The sequence below is a fragment of the Furipterus horrens genome, unplaced genomic scaffold (assembly GCF_987537825.1).
Source record: "Furipterus horrens unplaced genomic scaffold, mFurHor1.1.pri manual_scaffold_6, whole genome shotgun sequence".
In the NCBI taxonomy this organism is placed as follows: Eukaryota; Metazoa; Chordata; class Mammalia; order Chiroptera; family Furipteridae; genus Furipterus; species Furipterus horrens.
Genome location: NW_028327176.1, coordinates 128,359,993 through 128,376,840, shown reverse-complemented (window position 1 = coordinate 128,376,840; position 16,848 = coordinate 128,359,993). Strand labels below are relative to the sequence as shown.

Here is a 16,848-nt window from a genome sequence, read left to right as displayed (position 1 = left end):
AGTGCCTGCGCAGAGCTCAGGAACTGTTTGATCTGTAGGAATGGAAGATTTGGGCTGAATCATTAATTTCCCTATTTTTTTTTTCTCTCCTCTAATTTAAGTAATTCATTAGGGTTTACTTTCAGTTAGGTCTCCTCCACTTGACCTTTTTTTAGTGCGTATCTTTCATATCACAACTAAGAAAGTCACCAAAATATTGCAGACGTGATAGAGTAGCCTTGAACAGCTACACCACCTGTGTGTCCACATCTCTGTGATGTGTGGCATCTGAAAGGTCACAACTGATAAAACTGGGCAGAAGGCAAAGTGATGACAGCAGAGAACCTAAAGCTGTTGGGATGGCAGAAGAGCTATGGAAGGAATCAGCCAAGAAGAACCTAAAGGCAGAGAATTCTCTATAACTGAGAGAGAAATGGACATTTTTGGAATATAGCTATTAGTTTACCAGGGAAGCCATAACAAAATACCACAGACTGGGTGATTTAAAAACAAATTTATTTTCCCACAGTTCTAGCAGCTAGAAATCTAAGATGGAGGCGTAGACAGGTCTCATTTCTGTGGCGGCCTCTCCCATGGCTTGTAGATGTGACTGCCTCCTCTGCATCCTCATGTGGCCTTTCCTCTGTGCGTGCGCATCCCTGGCATTCCTTTGTTCAGTTCTACCCTTATACAAACATCAGTCAGCGTGGGTTAGGGCCTGCCCAAACAGCCTCATTTTACCTTAATTACCTCTTAACAGCCCTATCTCCAAATACAGTCACCTTCTGAGGTGCTGAGCGTTAAGAATTCAACATTGTGGGGTGACATAGTTCAGCGCCTGATAGTAGTTATATGTTTAAACTAGGGTTTCTCAGCCTCATGCGCATTTTGGCTGGATAATTCTTTGTTGTGGGGGGCTGTCCTGGGCATTGTAGGGTATTTAGCAGCATCCCTGGCCTTTTTCTACCAGATGACCATAGCCTCTTACAGCTATGACAACCGTAAGTGATTCTGGGTGTTGCCAAGTGTTTCCTCAGAGGCAAAACTGTTCCTGGTGGACAATTAAAGCTGTTAGCAAGTTTATCAAAACAATACCATTTAGGGTTCCTATGTCATTGTTTATCTTATTGATTGAGGGTAAATGCTTCAAAAACCAAGTAATCTTTCAAACATCTTAAGATAATTTACTTGGTTATTTTTGAAAGAGCATGCTCATATTTTCTCCTAATGTGTGTCTGCTCATCTTTAACTAGTTTGAATTGTTATTACACTGAACAGTAGCTGGAATTATAAGAGAGCAACTATGACAAGGAAAGAAAGCCAAAGATAGAACATAGTTTATTTTCTGTCTAGAAGTAAGAAGGCAGTTTTGAAGAGTAGTTGTGATTTTAATTAGAGACTCAAAGCTTCACAGCATTTCAGAAATTAGAGAAGACACACACTCAGGATGAGGGTGGAAATTGTGATTAAGAGAATCAAATCCTGGGGGAAAAACTAGTTTAAATGATGACAACTTTTATTTATACTTAAGAAGTCTTTAGAAACTTCTACAAAACAATTTCAGTCGTGAAAGAAGTTAAGAAGCCCGGGGAGAATTAGGAAAGCAATCAAGTCTAAGCCACTCTTCCAGAGAGTTTGGCATTGACAAGCAGGAGAAAGTGAGGATTTCACTGAGATAGTGTGTCCTGGGAGCAGAGAAAGGAATGAAATTCCACATAGCCTATGTCAGAAATGAAACAATGCATTTTATTATGAAAGTAATATGGCCATTGCAGACAGGCATGAGGGAGCTTTTTGAAGTGCTGGAAATGTTCCGAAACTGGATTTGGTAACAGTTGTACAACTCTTTAAAACTTACAAAAATAATTGAATTTTATACTTAAAATGGTTGAATTTTTGTGGTAAGTGAATTATATCTCAAAAAAGAAAAACTGTTTGAAAAGCAATACTACCACATTTTAGGCACCTTGGAAATAGAGAAGAGGAAAATACCTACTATTTTACTTTTCTAACATAAGCATTATTATCTTTTTGTTGTGTGTGCTTCCAGCCTTTTTCATTTGTTTGCTTTTTTCCCTGTCATCATTATAATAATATAGGGTGTATACATACCTTTTTTCTGATTTTTTCATAAGCTTTTCTCCACCGTACAGCATATTCTTTATAACCATAGCTTTTTATAAATGCATAATTTTAAAGTTAGAAGAGATACTTATTGAAAAATTATTCTTATATTCTTCAAAATCAGTCTTATTCAAATAAGTTTATCATACAAATAGCTCCTCAGTGAAACTGGAGTGAGTTTAAGAAAACATATGGAGTGACTGATTTAACAAGAGGGACAATGAATTTTTATGAAATAAGTTAAGATGTTTGAGGATAAAGAGGAGGTAGTTCGAGTTGATGAAAAGGGAAGGTGAGATGTTTTCTCCAGTTAGTTGGAAATTTCTCAGTAGAGTGAGGAGAGTTAAATGGAGACTTGACAAGGGGATGGTTTGAAGTTGCCTGTGAGAATATGAGAGGAAGTTCTTCATTTTATTTTTTTTAAAGGAAGACAAAAGCATAATGTGTAATCACACGGGCTCAAGTAAGGTTGAGAGCAGTAGGACATGGCAGGAGAGGGCCATGGAATGAGAGAGCCAGCACTGTGGTAAGGGTTCCCCAACTGGGGACTAGAATGGGGAGCGTGACACAGACATGGAAGCAACAAATGCTGTGATCGTGCTGCAGCCACTGAGACTGCCCGTGGGGTCTTGCTGATCTGGGGGGGCGGGTACGCTCAGGAGGCACTGGAGTAAATAGAGATTTTGTAAGAGGCATCGGTCAGAATGGGTATTGTTAAAACTGCAAGGTGTCTGAGTTCAAACTTAGGAGGAATATTACGATATATCAGTCAGGTCAGTTTAAGACATTTACTACTGTCTTATCTGAGAAATTCTGGTAGATCACCTTTGATTAAATCTATTATGCACACTTTCCTTTGATGCTGATATTATATTCGCCTCTTGCTATGTCATATATAATTGTGTTTTAATTTTATATCTTTGTATATGTGTGCTTTTATAATACAACTTTTTGAAAACAGACATGATTTAAGTTATAAATTAATTTTTTGAAAACAGGTAACAACTTTTGGCATGTGCTATCACCATTGTTCATTAAATTAACTAATATTCTTTTTCTATTTCTAGATTGTGAAAGATGCATACCAAGAAAAGACAGCCACAGTTTATCCTGAACCCCCAAATAAGGAAGCGTTTGTCCGCTCTCAGATGTACAGCCCCAGTTATGACCAGATTCTTCCTGACTGTTATTCCTGGCCTGAAGAGGCCCAGAAAGTACAGACCAAACTTGAACAGTAGCGTAATGGTTGATATTTCTAAGTCCATTAATGAGATCTTGAAGTCTTTCATAATTTTTAAAGATTGGAATCTTTTATAATGATTTATGATATCCTAGATTAAGATAATTTTACTTTAACAATCTAAAAATTTATGGAAAACAGTAATATACTTTAGGGTAAACATCACACTAGATAGTTTTTCTTTATTTACTTTCTGGTTATTTAAGATTTCTATCTTATTTTGCCCAAGTTCTTTTTAAAAGCTATTGTACCTACTACTGAGAAACTCAATTGTTTTTAGATAGGGAACTAATGGGGAGTCCAAAATTAGTAACAAATTGATATGATTAAAATCCAACCCATAATTTTTTGTTGACCATGTTTATATATACATATAAAGACAGAAATATATTTAGACATAGCTGAACCTTTGCTAAAAACAGAAACAACACTGTTGCCTAGAGAAATACAATTTCTCAGTTATTTTATTCCAATTCTAGTCTATATTTGTTCTTTTAGTAAACAATTCTAGCATTTCTGAGAAAGATCATTGCTGTTTACAAAGCCCTGGACAGCCTTAGATTTTAACAGTCTTTCCCCATGGCTATATCTTCTTACCACCGTGGCCTCCATCAGAGATCCCTTCTAACAGCACCTCTCTTTCCGCCCGACTGAGTGCCCATACTACCACTGTCTGGCCTTTGATGACTATGGCTTCGTTCCTGAAGTAGGTACCTTCAGTTCAGCACAGCCTGAGCAGTGAGAAGAGCTGAGAAGAGAGTAGGTAAGCTCCTTGAGAAAGGGCTGTCTGCGGGTTGACCTCTCAAGACAATGGTCTCCGACTCAGGAGCAAGAGCACTGTTCTCAGACAAACTGGGTTCCCACTCGAGTGGTCTGCTCTCACGTCCTCTTGATTTGCTCAGGTAATTAAGAGCTCACTGTGTTGTTACAATAAACACAATTTACTCTGAACTTGGAGAAAATTTTGTAGCCACTTCTCCAATATCGGAAATTAGCTTTACATTAGATATTAAAATATTCTAATTACCATTAGTAGTCACAGCCAAGAAATTCTGTTAGTTTCAAATTTTACTTTAGAAATTAGTCACTGAATCAATCGAAACAATTTTAAATTCATAAGCTCAGGTGCAATAACATTTGCTACTTATTAGAATTTTTTGGAGAATTTTCTGGTTTTGAAGTAATACTTTTAAAGATTATAAAGAGATGTTCAAGGTAAACTATATTATAAAAATGATTTTATTGGAAGTTGGAGGTTACACAAATTGTTTTAAATGTGAGTAGAAGGGAAGGGGGTATTTCTAAAGGTAACATTTAGTCAAGAATTTCCTCAACATAGTTATTTTTGAGAAGATCCAGAACACCTAATTTTTGTCTGTTTCCATGTTGTCTTGTAGCTCTAACTCAATGGACTTACCTATGCAAAAGATTTATTAAAGCATAAAAAAATGAATGAATAAAATCACAAAATAATTGTTTTTTTCTTTTAAAAGTATCATTACATTTTAAAATAATACCGGGTCTTAATGGGTCGTCATATGACAGTATGTTATGAATTTAAAAATATTCTAATAGCTAATTCCAATATGAAGTTCATTTATTACATGTTGTATACTATGATGAATGAACTACTTCCTTTCCTAAGAGAAAGATAATGAAACAAGGATTGGATGGTTACTTATTAGATATCATGTATTCTGTATACATTATCTTATTTAATATAGTTCCCATAATTCCCTTATGAAGTAGATATTTTGAGTAACTTGCCATGTCCACAGAATTAATAATTGAAGAAGTGGGCTCTAACTCTATGTTTATCTTTCTTAGTCTGTTCTCTTTTCACTAGAGTACAGTCTAGAACAGCACTGTCTAATAGAGAAAGAAAGTGAGCCACATGTTTAATTTCTAGTACCCTCATAAAAAGAAGAAAGGTGGAATTTATTTTATAAACCAACATATTCAGAATATTATAATTTCAACATGTAATCAATATAAAAAGTATTAATGAAATATTTTACATTATTTTGTTCATACTAAGCCTCCAATGTCCATATATTTACATATACATCAGTCATGAGAGCATACAGAATAATGGAATAGAACAGAAAGCTGACAGAGGCCCCCTGAACATATGGATTACACAGGTTGCACAACAATCAGCAGAAGAGAGCGTGTAGTTAAAGGATTAGGAAAACTGGCCTACCACATGGAGAAAGTTTAAACTGGAACCTTGCCCTACACTATAGAAAAAGGTAGACTTTAAATGGGTTAAAGTCCTAAGTATGAATGGTAAAATATAAAGCTAATAAAAATATCATTGGGACCTCAAAAGCACAAACATGAGGCTAAAAAATTGAAGGGTTTTGGCTGCTATAGGGCTGCTTCCATAAAGCTGTAGAGGATGAAGAAATCCAGGAGTGGGATGGGTTGGTTGCTCTACAGAAATGGAGTCATAAAAAAAGAAAATGTAGGCTCAAAGGCTTAAATTCACAGCTGAAGGCACAATATAAAAACGAGAAAAATGCCTATGTTTTTGCTAAAAGGATATCTTCTCTCTTACCAGCTGTAAGCCTGAAATAGCTGAAAACCAGTGTTTTACTTAACTAGCTGTTTGCCAAATTCTGCCAGAAGTTGCATTCAGAGACTCCCCAGGCCTCATGTGAAAGTTAAAAGTATGGATCAGGACACATACTGATTTGGAATGGGGATATATGGCAAGGGGGATTTGACAGACTTGTGACACCCTGCACTAGGTGAACTACAGCTCATGTTTGATTACTGAAAGTCCTGTGTCCCAGGAAACCCCTCAACCCCTCAACACCAGGCAAGCTGGAACACTTGACATGTCCAATCTTGCTAATTAAAGCAGGAGCTCTTCCAGCTAAGGATGTTGTTATTGTCTTGCTTTAAGATACTGTAATGACCTCATCCAGTTTACCTCCTGCTCCTCCCACCCTGCTTCTCCTTATTTCTGCACACATAATATATGATTCCAGCATGGAGAGGAGCTGTAGTGGAGACAAGTAAGAAGCCAAACCCAGGAGAAGAATCCTACTCCAACAATTCTAGGCTTTGCTCATTTATATAGGCAACACTTGAGGAAAATGTTTGGGATTCTAAAAATGTACTGAGGAAGGAGAGGTATCTTTTTGGATTGGGTAGACTTGTTTGATAGGGAGTACTTGCCACAGGTTCTGGATTCAATGAGCTGCCCTAAGCAGTTTAAAGTGATTCCACTTGTTGGTTCACTTAGTTGACTGAAATTTAGAATTAATAATGACCCACATTATATAAAATTGAGAACACAAACCTTGAAATAATATAAAGGGATTCGAAGATTTACAAAAATAAGAATATTGGAGTGGATTTTTCTGTCCAAATCAGACCATTCTAATCCTAATAATTTCCTAACTAAGTATCCCAAGAGGACCTACCAGTGACTCTCAGTAAGGCCTTGAGAGACACATTACTGAAGGGACTAGCTGCATCCATGAAAAATATTTTTTTAATTGGGGTATAATTAACATATAACATTATATTAGTTTTAGGTGTACAACATGATTTGATATTTGATATTTGTGTATATGGCAAAATGGTTAGCACAATAAGTCTAGTTACCATCTGTCACCACACATAGTTACAAAAAATTTTTTTTCTTCTAATGAGAACTTGCGAGATTTACTCTTTTAGCAACTTTCAAATATGCAATAACAGTATTATCAACTATGGTCACCATGCTATACATTACATCCCCATGACTTACTTTATAACTGGAAATTTGTGCATTTGACTCCTCTCACCAATTTCTCCCAATCCCCATCTCTGGCAACCACCAATCTATTTTCTGTAGCTATGAGCTCTGTGTTTTGTTTATTTACTTATCTATTTGCTTTAGATTCCACATACAAGTTTATTTTACATAGCATAATGCCCTCAAGGTTTTCCATGTCACAAATGGCAAGATTTTACTTAAAAATTTTTTAAAATTTATTTTCAAAGGGAGGGGAAGGAAAGAAAGAAGTGAGGTGAGCGAGAGAAACATTAATGTGTGGTTGTCTCTCACACACCCGCAACTTGGGACCTGGCCGCAACCCAGGCATGTGCCCTGACTGGAAATAGAACTGGCAACCTTTTGGTTCACAGGCTGGCACTCAGTCCACTGAACCACACCAGCCAGGGCTTTACTCTTTTTATAGATGAATAACATTCGTATATACTACATTTTCTTTGCCCATTCACCCGTTGTTGGACACTTGGTTTGTTTCCATGTCTTACCTATTGTAAATAATGCTGCAGTGAACATGGAGCCTATATATTTGTATGAATTAGTGTTTTCGCTTTCTACAGATAAATACCCAGAAGTAGAATTCCTGGATCATATATGGTAGTTCTATTTTTAAATTTTTTCAGAACTTCCATACTGCTTTCCATAATGTTTACACCAATTTACATTCCCACCAACAGTGCACAAGGGTTCTCTTCTCCCCACATCCTCAACAACACTTATTTCTTGTCATTTTGATAATAGCTATTCAATGATACCTCATTATGGTTTTTAAAATGTCTATTCAGATCATCTTCCTATTTTTAATCAGATTTCTTTTTTTGCTATTACTGAGTTGTATAAGTTTTTATATTTTTTTGGCTACAAATCCCTTATTAGATATATGATTCAAATATTTTCATCCATTCAATAGATTGCCTTTATATTTTGTTGAGGGTTGCCTTTGCTGTGCAGAGCTTTTTAGTTTGATGTAATACCACTGGTTTATTTGCATTTTTGTTGCCTTTGCTTTTGGTGTCAAATTAAAAAAAAATATATCATTGCCAAGATCAGTGTCAAGGAGTTTACTTCCTATGTTTTCTTCTAGGAGTTTTATGGTTTCAGGTCTTTCATTCAACTCTTTAATCCATTTTGAATTAATTTTTGTGTAAGTGGTCCTGTTTTTCCAGCACCATTTATTGAATAGACTGTCCTTTCCCCATTGTATATTTTTGGCTCATTTGTCATGATTAATTGACTGTATTTGTGTGGATTTATTTCTGGGATCTCTGTTCTGTTTCATTGATCTATGTGTCTGTTTTTATGCCAACACCGGCCTGTTTTGACAACTACAGCTTTGAAGTGTAGTTTGAAATCAGGGTACATGATGCCTCCAGCTTTGTTTTTTCCCAAGATTGTCTTGGCTATTTGGGGGTCTTTTTTGGTTCCATACACATTTTAGAATTGATTATTTATTCTATGAAAAATGCTATTAGAATTGGGATAGGGATTGCATTGAATCTGTAGATTGCTTTGAGTATTATGGACATTTTAACAATTTTAACTCTTCCAATCATTGAGCATGGAATATCTTTCTATTTATTTGCATTTTTAATTTCTTTCATTAGTGTCCTATAGTTTTCAGTGTACAGCGGTTTCACCTCCTTGGGTCAGTTTATTCCTAGGTATTTCATTCTTTTTAATGCAATTATAAACGAGATACTTTTCTTAATTTCTCTTTCTTATAGTTTGTTATTAGTGTATAGAAATCAACAGACTTTTCAATATTGATTTTTTGTCTTGCAACTTTACTGAATATGTTTAATAATTCTAACAGTATTGCATTTTGGTAGTTTTTGTATATAATATCATGACATCTCAAATAGAGGCAGTTTTACCTCTTCCTTTCCAATTTTGATGCCTTTACTTCTTTTTCTTGCCTAATTGCTCTGGCTATGACTTTAAATACTATGTTGAATAAAAGTGGTAAGAGTGGGCATCCTTGTCTTGTTTCTGATCTTAGAGGAAAAGCCTTCAGCTTTTTATCATTAAGTGTGGTATTAGCTTTCTGCTCATTATATATGCCCTGTATTATGTTGGAGTATGTTCCCTCTATACATAATTTTTTGAAAGTTTTTATTGTAAATGGATGTTGAATTTTGTTATATGCTTCTTTATCTGTTGAGATGACCTTATAATTTTTATCCTTCATTTTGTTAATGTGGTATATCACATTGGTTGATTTGCTGGTGTTGAAACATCCTTGCATCACAGGAATAATGCTCTTATTCATGGTGTGTGATCCTTTTAATGTATTGTTGAATTCAGTTTGCTAATATTTGTTGAGGACATGAAAAGCATTTTAATGACTCTCCTCTGCAAGCTGTGGAGGATTATGGGAAATGCTATGGTTGAAATGGGCTCCCTATTTCAATGGAGATGTCAGAATCTTGGGGTTGATAGAATTTTAAGAGCAGCACTTTGCAGTAATTAACAACTGGAAGTAAGTGGAAACAATTATAATAGAAGCATATCTACTGTACTCAGAATAGTTTAGTCTACAGAAATCTTTGCTGGTGGCCAGTAAATCACAGGGCCCCATGTCCTGAAATCTGGGTGAAAAATGTAATAATTAGGGCAGCACATGCACTAAGAAAAATGAATGCCAGTGTATACAACTGATACTGCCACAGCAGAGTATATCAGCTTGGCTTAGGTCTAACTATGTGGGCAACCTACACAAGTCTACTTGATATGTATAACATCAGCAGAAAAGCCTGACTACAGCCACCAAGACTGAGTGTCACAGCCCTTACCACATTGCCAGTCACAGATATGAATAAATGACCTTGAAGGTGAAGAACTCTGTAATATAGATGTTTCCAACATCTTCCTTTGTGGCTCCATTTACTAGGATAGCAGTACACTGCATAAAGAAAACCCTAGGCCTTTTGGAAATCATCCAGCCATAGTCTGAATGAATACAAATTTCTGGAGACTCTGAAACCATTGTGGTCTAAGTGACAAAGTGTATGCTATAGGAATAAATCCATCTAGTATTTTCCCAGTGAAGAGTTAGAATTGAGTTCTTCATCATCTATGGCAATATCCCCACCGTGGATCCCTGATGTATAACAAAAGGGTTATTCTGGCAGAAAGTACCAAATAATTTGCAGGGATAAGTCCCACCATCAAAAACTTTAAAATAAGCAGGGGTGTGATTCTTACCACACCTAGAATTAACATGATCTTTGGCATGTGCGTGAGACAGATGGATCTTGAAGAACAGCAGCTGCTGTCAGACAGGTTTTCTTTGTTGGAGTAAATCAGTAGGTAGCTATGGACTTGGCCAGTGATTTTTTGCTTGTTCTCCTTTATTCCAGTTAAGTAGAGGGCCTCAAAGCAGTTTGTGCTGTCAACAAGCAACATTATAGATGGTCTGTAGTCAATGTTTTATTCATTCTCTGACACTGTCCCAGAATATAATTATTGTCACTAGACCTTAATTATCTCACTATTGTACAGGGCATCACACTGGTCTAACACATACATTGGCGATGCTGTGCTCAGAGGACCAGGAGCACAGGTGTCATCAGGTTCCATGGCTACCTGCTAAGTTACACTGTGCCAAAGGGTAGATGATCAATACAAAGAAAGCACAAGAGTCTTCCACCTCAGCCATATTTGAGGAGGTCCAGTGTCTGGTGCATGTTGGAGTGTCCCCTCCATAATAGCAAACAAATTGTGTACTTTGTTCCACTTATGACTAAGGAGGAACTGCAGTGTTTGGTGGGCTTCTTTGAATTTTGTGTCCACTATACTCAAACCTACTTATGGGTGATCCAAATGCTTCTAGCTTTAACTGGTCTTTAAAAAAGGCCTCTCCAGCTGATCCTGGCTGCAGTGAAAGTAGTTCTACCATGTGCATTTTATGAGGGAGATCAAATGGTCTCAGAGTTTTGAGGCAAATCAGGATTCTGCATAAAAATAGGATTTTTGAGCAAACTATGCCCTCTTAAGAAAATACCTAGCCTTTTGACTTCACACTGAGCTACTTAGGGTAAAAGCAAATGAAAGAAAATTATCCTGTTCAGAGAGTTCTGTGAAGACCTCAGCTAGACTCCCTCAGGGCATTCTCAAGTTCTTAGAATGCAGTCATATATGGAAACAAATCCACAGACAACATATTTTGGATTTAATGTGGGATGTTTTAGAAGTCCTTGTGTTGTGGTCCATCAAATCACCTGGCCCAGTCCTCAATCTATTATACACGTATCCTCAGTCATTAGCCTAGCACATACTAGACCAATAAGGAACAAAAAGCGAAAGAACATACTTGAAGAAATGGTAATTTAATTCAATAAATTTATAGTGAGCATTCTTTCCAAATAACTTTTTAAAATATAAGGTATGTATACAGTATCAGGATTCTTCAGTGACAAGCAATAGGTACCAGTCTTTCAAGAAAAAAAGGGAAGGTGTTGGGTAGCTCAAAGCAGGTATTAAACAACCCAGCATTCAGCAGGCCAGAAATGAAGGTGGCACCGCAGCTTTAAGAAGCAAGAGATCAAAACTATCCTTATGGGAGGCTCCCAGTGGGTGGTTTAATTTCAATTATTTCTCCCAGACCAAAGATGGGGTAGTTCCCCAAAGTCTGTGTGTGCGTGTGGGGTACTACATGCTTTTTATCAGACTGAGCAGACAAAACTAGCAGTCTACTGTACACACACAGCTGAGTTTTGAATGATCATATTTGTATTTCTTCTATAAAAACCTACACTTCTCTGATAATTAGTGTCTATTATTAGTGTTTCTGATAAGAATAAAGTATCACTATATGCTCATATTGGTCACATAAAAGTAGGTTCTGAAAAATTATCAGATATAGCTACAGAAGCAAAAAAAGATTCCACAGCTAAAATTTATTCCTTTGTGTACATAATCTATTTTGTTCTATATTTCAGTTCTTTTAAGCTTATCTGTCACTACTTTTGCAAAATTAATCATAGGAATACCTCTGAGTGATTTAGGAACATATTAGGTGCTTGGCACATATTATTGTCTAATTTCAAAGAAAAAATATGAGTGGAGTTAATCTGTTTAGAGCTGAAAAGCTTATGAATGCTAATCATACTTTGGGGGAGATTATATGGGACATTGACTTCTATATAAAGTTGTTTCAGTCCATATAAGTCTTATTTTTTCTTTTTATATATGTATATATATATATATATATATATAAATATATGTGTGTGTGTATATATATATATATATATATATATATATTGAAAAATAAGTGTAGTGTGAGGCTCCAGCTTGAGTCCCAGCCACATCCAAGGCTAGGATGTGCAGGCTGAATGGTCTGGCAAGGCAGGCCCATGACAGAGCCTCTGTGTTGTGCCCTGAAAGTAAACTCATTCTGAGCTAAGAGCATAGGCAGAACAGAGTGGACCCAGTTCCAAGGCTTCAAGGTCACGAGTCAATCTGCTATTCAATTTGTCCTCATCCTAGCCCAAGGACATGTGTCTACATCTTAGACACAGTGTAAAACCAGCATGAACTATTCAAAAATTCTCTAAGCACATGCCACAATGACTGGCATCTAAAAGTGTATGACAATATGGGACCTGAGGGATTCCACTCCAAGGGACTAAATCTCAGCATCCAGCTTTGGCATCCTGAGGGAACCATGACATCAGTGGGGTGCCTGGGACCCAGCAGAGAAAGAGCAGTAGTAGGCAGAGACCACGGAAACCAGAGAAAGCTGCAGGGACGCAGCTCAGGGCACTCCTTGACACAAAGGAGACTCAGAAATTCTTGGGCAGGGGAAGATATTTTGTAATGAAAAGATTTGGCAAGTGCTACTTTAATAGGAGTTATTATTAAATTAAACTCATTTTGAAAAGGCTGATGAAGACTGTGGTGCTTGGAATTTTCAGAAGAGATGACAGCGACTTATCACCAAAATGTAGAGCTTGATGTTTTCCCCCCCAGTAACATGATGGTCCAGAGGCATCCACAATGGCCCTCTTGCCACTCTCGCCCTGGCACCTCGGCAAACATGGCCAGTATGCATTACCTGTGGAACACCTTGTAGACAAGAAATCATCTTTTTTTGTGGATAAGAACTGAACTAAGATTATTGATGTCATTAGTCTTAGTGTCATTCATCAACTGATGTAAACAGCCAAAGAACACGTGCTGTCTTCATTACTGTGGAGACTTCTGATTCCTCTGCCATTACAGATAGGATCTGGTTTTACTGAAAGAAAAAACTCAAAATAGGGGGCTCAACATAAAGTAAGAAATGTAGTAAATATGCTCTCTCTTTGTTCTCATTTTAAAGTTGATTTAAAATTCATCTCCAATAATGAAAGAAACAGAATGTGGTGTGCCAACTGTATGCTAGCATCGTGAAAAGGAGAGATGTTATTCCCATTTATGAATTCAGAGCTGCAGTTGGACTAGTGACATGAACTATGAGGTTCAGACCCCTCTTTAATCAAATCAGCTTCCCCAGTTAAATTGACTGCTTTTATTAAGTTACAATTAAATAGTTCTCAGTTAACACAAGACCATAGAGATAACATCAGGAATGCACTGTTTTAAAGTTAAAAGGCCTACATAAAAATTCTGGAGCTAGGTTTCTTGCAGGGATGCTAAACAGCCACTGGCCTTTTTATTTTGGTTTTATTAACAGAAATACTGACTTGGTGAAATTACAAGCACAGGCCTCTTAGTAGCTTCCTAGGAATCTGAACTTTTGCTTTCAATACCAAATAATATCTGGAAAACGTGCTCACTTTTGTGTTTTTTTAAAAATTCTAAGAACTGGCCCAGATTCATGTGATAGTCATTCCTTAATCCATAGTCACCATGGGCCTCAAGGAGTAATTCTTCAAAAGAATGGAAAAGGCGCAGATCCTCCCCATTTCCTTCTGTTTCAATAGTTTCTGCATGCTTACAGGAAATGTGTTTCCAACTGGGATACCTAATTGTGTGCCAGAATTCCTCACAGTGCTCTTTGAAGCCCTCCACACAAATTATGCCAGGCTTTCCTGTCATACAAAATCCAGTCACATCTAACCTTTTCCCAACATCCAAAATCTTCTTCCTTAGGTCCTGCTGATATATATGGTGGCTGTAGATCCACATTCGGAGAAATGTGTTCTTGACTGGCTTTGCTTGTGTAGATGGTTCATAAACGAACTTTTTGTTCAGGAAATAGGAAGCACTGTTGTCCTGTAACCACTGGATTGCTGCACATACACAGAGCTCACCTGGGTCAAAAGTCCCTATATAAGAAGTGAGACCTTTGTTGAGAAGTAACTGCTGTTGTCTGTCAAGCTCAGGTGACCGTCCAAACAGCTGCAATGCTACATAGGGGTAGCTGTGAGGCATGGTTACTTGCAAATGAATTTTCACCTTAAAATAAAAATCAAGTAGATTTAAGTAACATAAAATGACCTAAACTAGTTTATCAGTGGCAACTACATGATTTTATTAAATGTTACAGTTATTGCTACTATGATCAGCTAAGCACCAGACACCATACTAAGTACTTTACATACACTATTCCTTCCATTTATGCATTCATTCATTCCAGTTGAACACCTAACATACCTAACCATGCACCAGGTACCCTATGCTAGAATAAAGAAGTGAAGACACTATTTCTGCTCTTTGTGAAGTCTAGATCCTAGTGAAGGAAACCAACATTAAACAAATAATTACACATAGCAAGTATTTAATTTTCAATGGTGAGAAGCATTACCATGGAAAAGTATAGAGATCCACTGAAATGTGTAATGTAACCAGGGGGACTGAATCCAGTCTGGGGAACCAAGACATCTCCTCTGAGGGAATGACAAAGGATGCATGGGAAAAATCTGTAAGAGTTGTTCTCAAATGCCTAGTCCCCTTGTTACTTATGCTATGCTAATGCTGGAAAATGAAGGTGAATTTATTTTTAGAATTTAGATATTTGTATCTATATTTGCTTTCTGCGTTTAGGGTGCCTCCAAAGAAACATTCATTTACTCCTTAAAAGCTAGTTTTGGTGAAGGCCACATTTAGATTTGTAAAAATCATGTATGTACAAGGGATGTATCATGTATCATGTATGTACTATGATTGGTAAAATACTGGGTGACTGAGCAAAATAATGGTAGTAAGATGCTTTTAATTAGAAAAAAGGGGGCACATTTGTTAAAAAGGGCTCTGCATGTTTATGTAAAATTCAGGATGTTTGTTGAAGACAACTTACAGGGCATCCCATAGTTTACATATTTTGCTTTCAAACAACATCTGGAATATTCTCTATTTGTTTCCTGGACTGAAAGCTGAAGTTCCAAGTGTTTCCAAGGCAACAGTTAAAACAACTCAGGGCACTTACCTTGGGCTCCTCAATCTGGAGTGTAATCACAAATTCAATTTTTGGTGGCAATGCCTCCCTTGTGCCTTCCAAATATCTCTTTATATTCGTCAGGGCATTTACATCTTCAAGTTTTACTTCTCCTTGGTTAGGAAACATAGAAAACAGCATTTCCATCTCCAGCAGCTGAAGTTGGAGGCACTCTTTCATAGAAGCGGAGGACATGTTGCCAGGAAAACTGGAAAGGCCCAGGGACGCTGGGTTAGTCAGTCAGCAGTGCCCAGCGAAGTTTCCCGAGGGTCCCCTTTGCTTGGAAGCAGTTTTGCAGGAACGCTAGGCACTGAGAGCTCGGGGCACAAACCCGGACACCGACATTCTTTCTCCTTTATCATCTGGACCCCAACATCTAGTATGCGCAACATCCCCCAAGATACTTTATTAAAATTGAGATTCCCAGTCCTTTCCCCCCGTATCCCGCTTCCGATCTAGATCCGGGAACGTGGACTTTCAACAAGTGTTCCTAATTATTTCATTCAAGTGGTTGGCAAACACCTGCGGACACTTTGAAAGCCTAAATTCTGGGACAGGCAAGGGGTCCAGCCTCTGAATCCTCCCAGGTCTCTGGCGTGGGCGAAGCTGGACGCTGCGGTGAGAGAGCCCCGCAGTGCCGATGGGGCGGAGCTCTGGGTCCCTAGGCTTTGGGGTCTCGAGGGCACCGCCGCCGCCAACGCCAGTTGCCCCTCCTCCCCATCGCCTCCAGGGTGGACATTTACGCCTCTCCCAAGAGCCACACCGGACCGGGGCGGCGTCATGAGAGCTCTGGACGATTTGGATCCATTTGCCTCTGCCTCGAGGGGCCCAGGTTTGGGGGTCCTACAGTTACATAAATAAAAGGAGGTTTAGTGTTAACAGGGCGGAGATGGGGTGCGAGCGGCGGCCTAAGAAGGCGTCCCGGAGTCAAAGTTTTGGGAGCTGAACCTCGAGAATGAAGATGAGGATGCAGGAAATTGGGTGGCGTTCATTGTGGCCTAGATCACCTTGTCAGAGGCTGGCATCCCTTCCGCCCCGCCCCCACACGACCATAAGGATCGCAGACTTCCCACGACCAAGGATACGCTCTACCACCCCCAGACCCAATTTGGGAGGCGGGGCTGGGCATGTTCCGTTAGCTGTGCTCGGATGGCCCGGGACTCTGGGCCCCAACCCCCGGACTACCGCGAAGGCCTCACCCTTGCTGGTCATTCAATGCAAACAGTCCCAAGCCCGCTGAGACCCTGGATCCGCAGTCCCCGCAGGCGCGAGCTAGGCAGGGGCTGCGCGCGATCCGCGAGAAGGCGGGGCGGGGCCAGAGAACCCTCCCCCGCAGTG

At 38.4% G+C, this 16,848-nt stretch overlaps 2 protein-coding genes across 2 annotated transcripts in view; one reads left to right on the top strand and one right to left on the bottom strand.

The window, feature by feature from the left end:
• ME1 (malic enzyme 1) overlaps positions 1-4,816 on the top strand; it is a 170,758-nt gene extending 165,942 nt beyond the window's left edge. Inside the window, exon 14 of the mRNA XM_090279624.1 lies at positions 3,171-4,816. Coding sequence (XP_090135750.1) covers positions 3,171-3,341 — 171 coding nt within the window. The 3' untranslated portion in view covers positions 3,342-4,816. The remainder of the gene's footprint in view (positions 1-3,170) is intronic.
• Positions 4,817-13,626: 8,810 nt separating this feature from the next.
• On the bottom strand, positions 13,627-16,784 carry RWDD2A (RWD domain containing 2A). Its single transcript, XM_090280529.1, has 3 exons — positions 16,710-16,784; positions 15,502-15,718; positions 13,627-14,531 (listed from the first exon to the last, which is right to left on the bottom strand). Exons 2-3 carry the CDS (start codon positions 15,703-15,705, stop codon positions 13,854-13,856), a joined length of 882 nt encoding a protein of 293 aa, XP_090136655.1. The 5' UTR covers positions 15,706-15,718; positions 16,710-16,784; the 3' UTR covers positions 13,627-13,853.
• Positions 16,785-16,848: the final 64 nt, after the last annotated feature.

Excerpts from the sequence above, each read along its gene's own strand:
- RWDD2A (XM_090280529.1), bottom strand. The coding sequence starts at position 15,705 with ATGTCCTCCGCTTCTATGAAAGAGTGCCTCCAACTTCAGCTGCTGGAG. Across the intron at positions 14,532-15,501 it reads TCCAGATTGAGGAGCCCAAG|GTGAAAATTCATTTGCAAGT; the intron begins GTAAGTGCCCTG and ends TTTTATTTTAAG.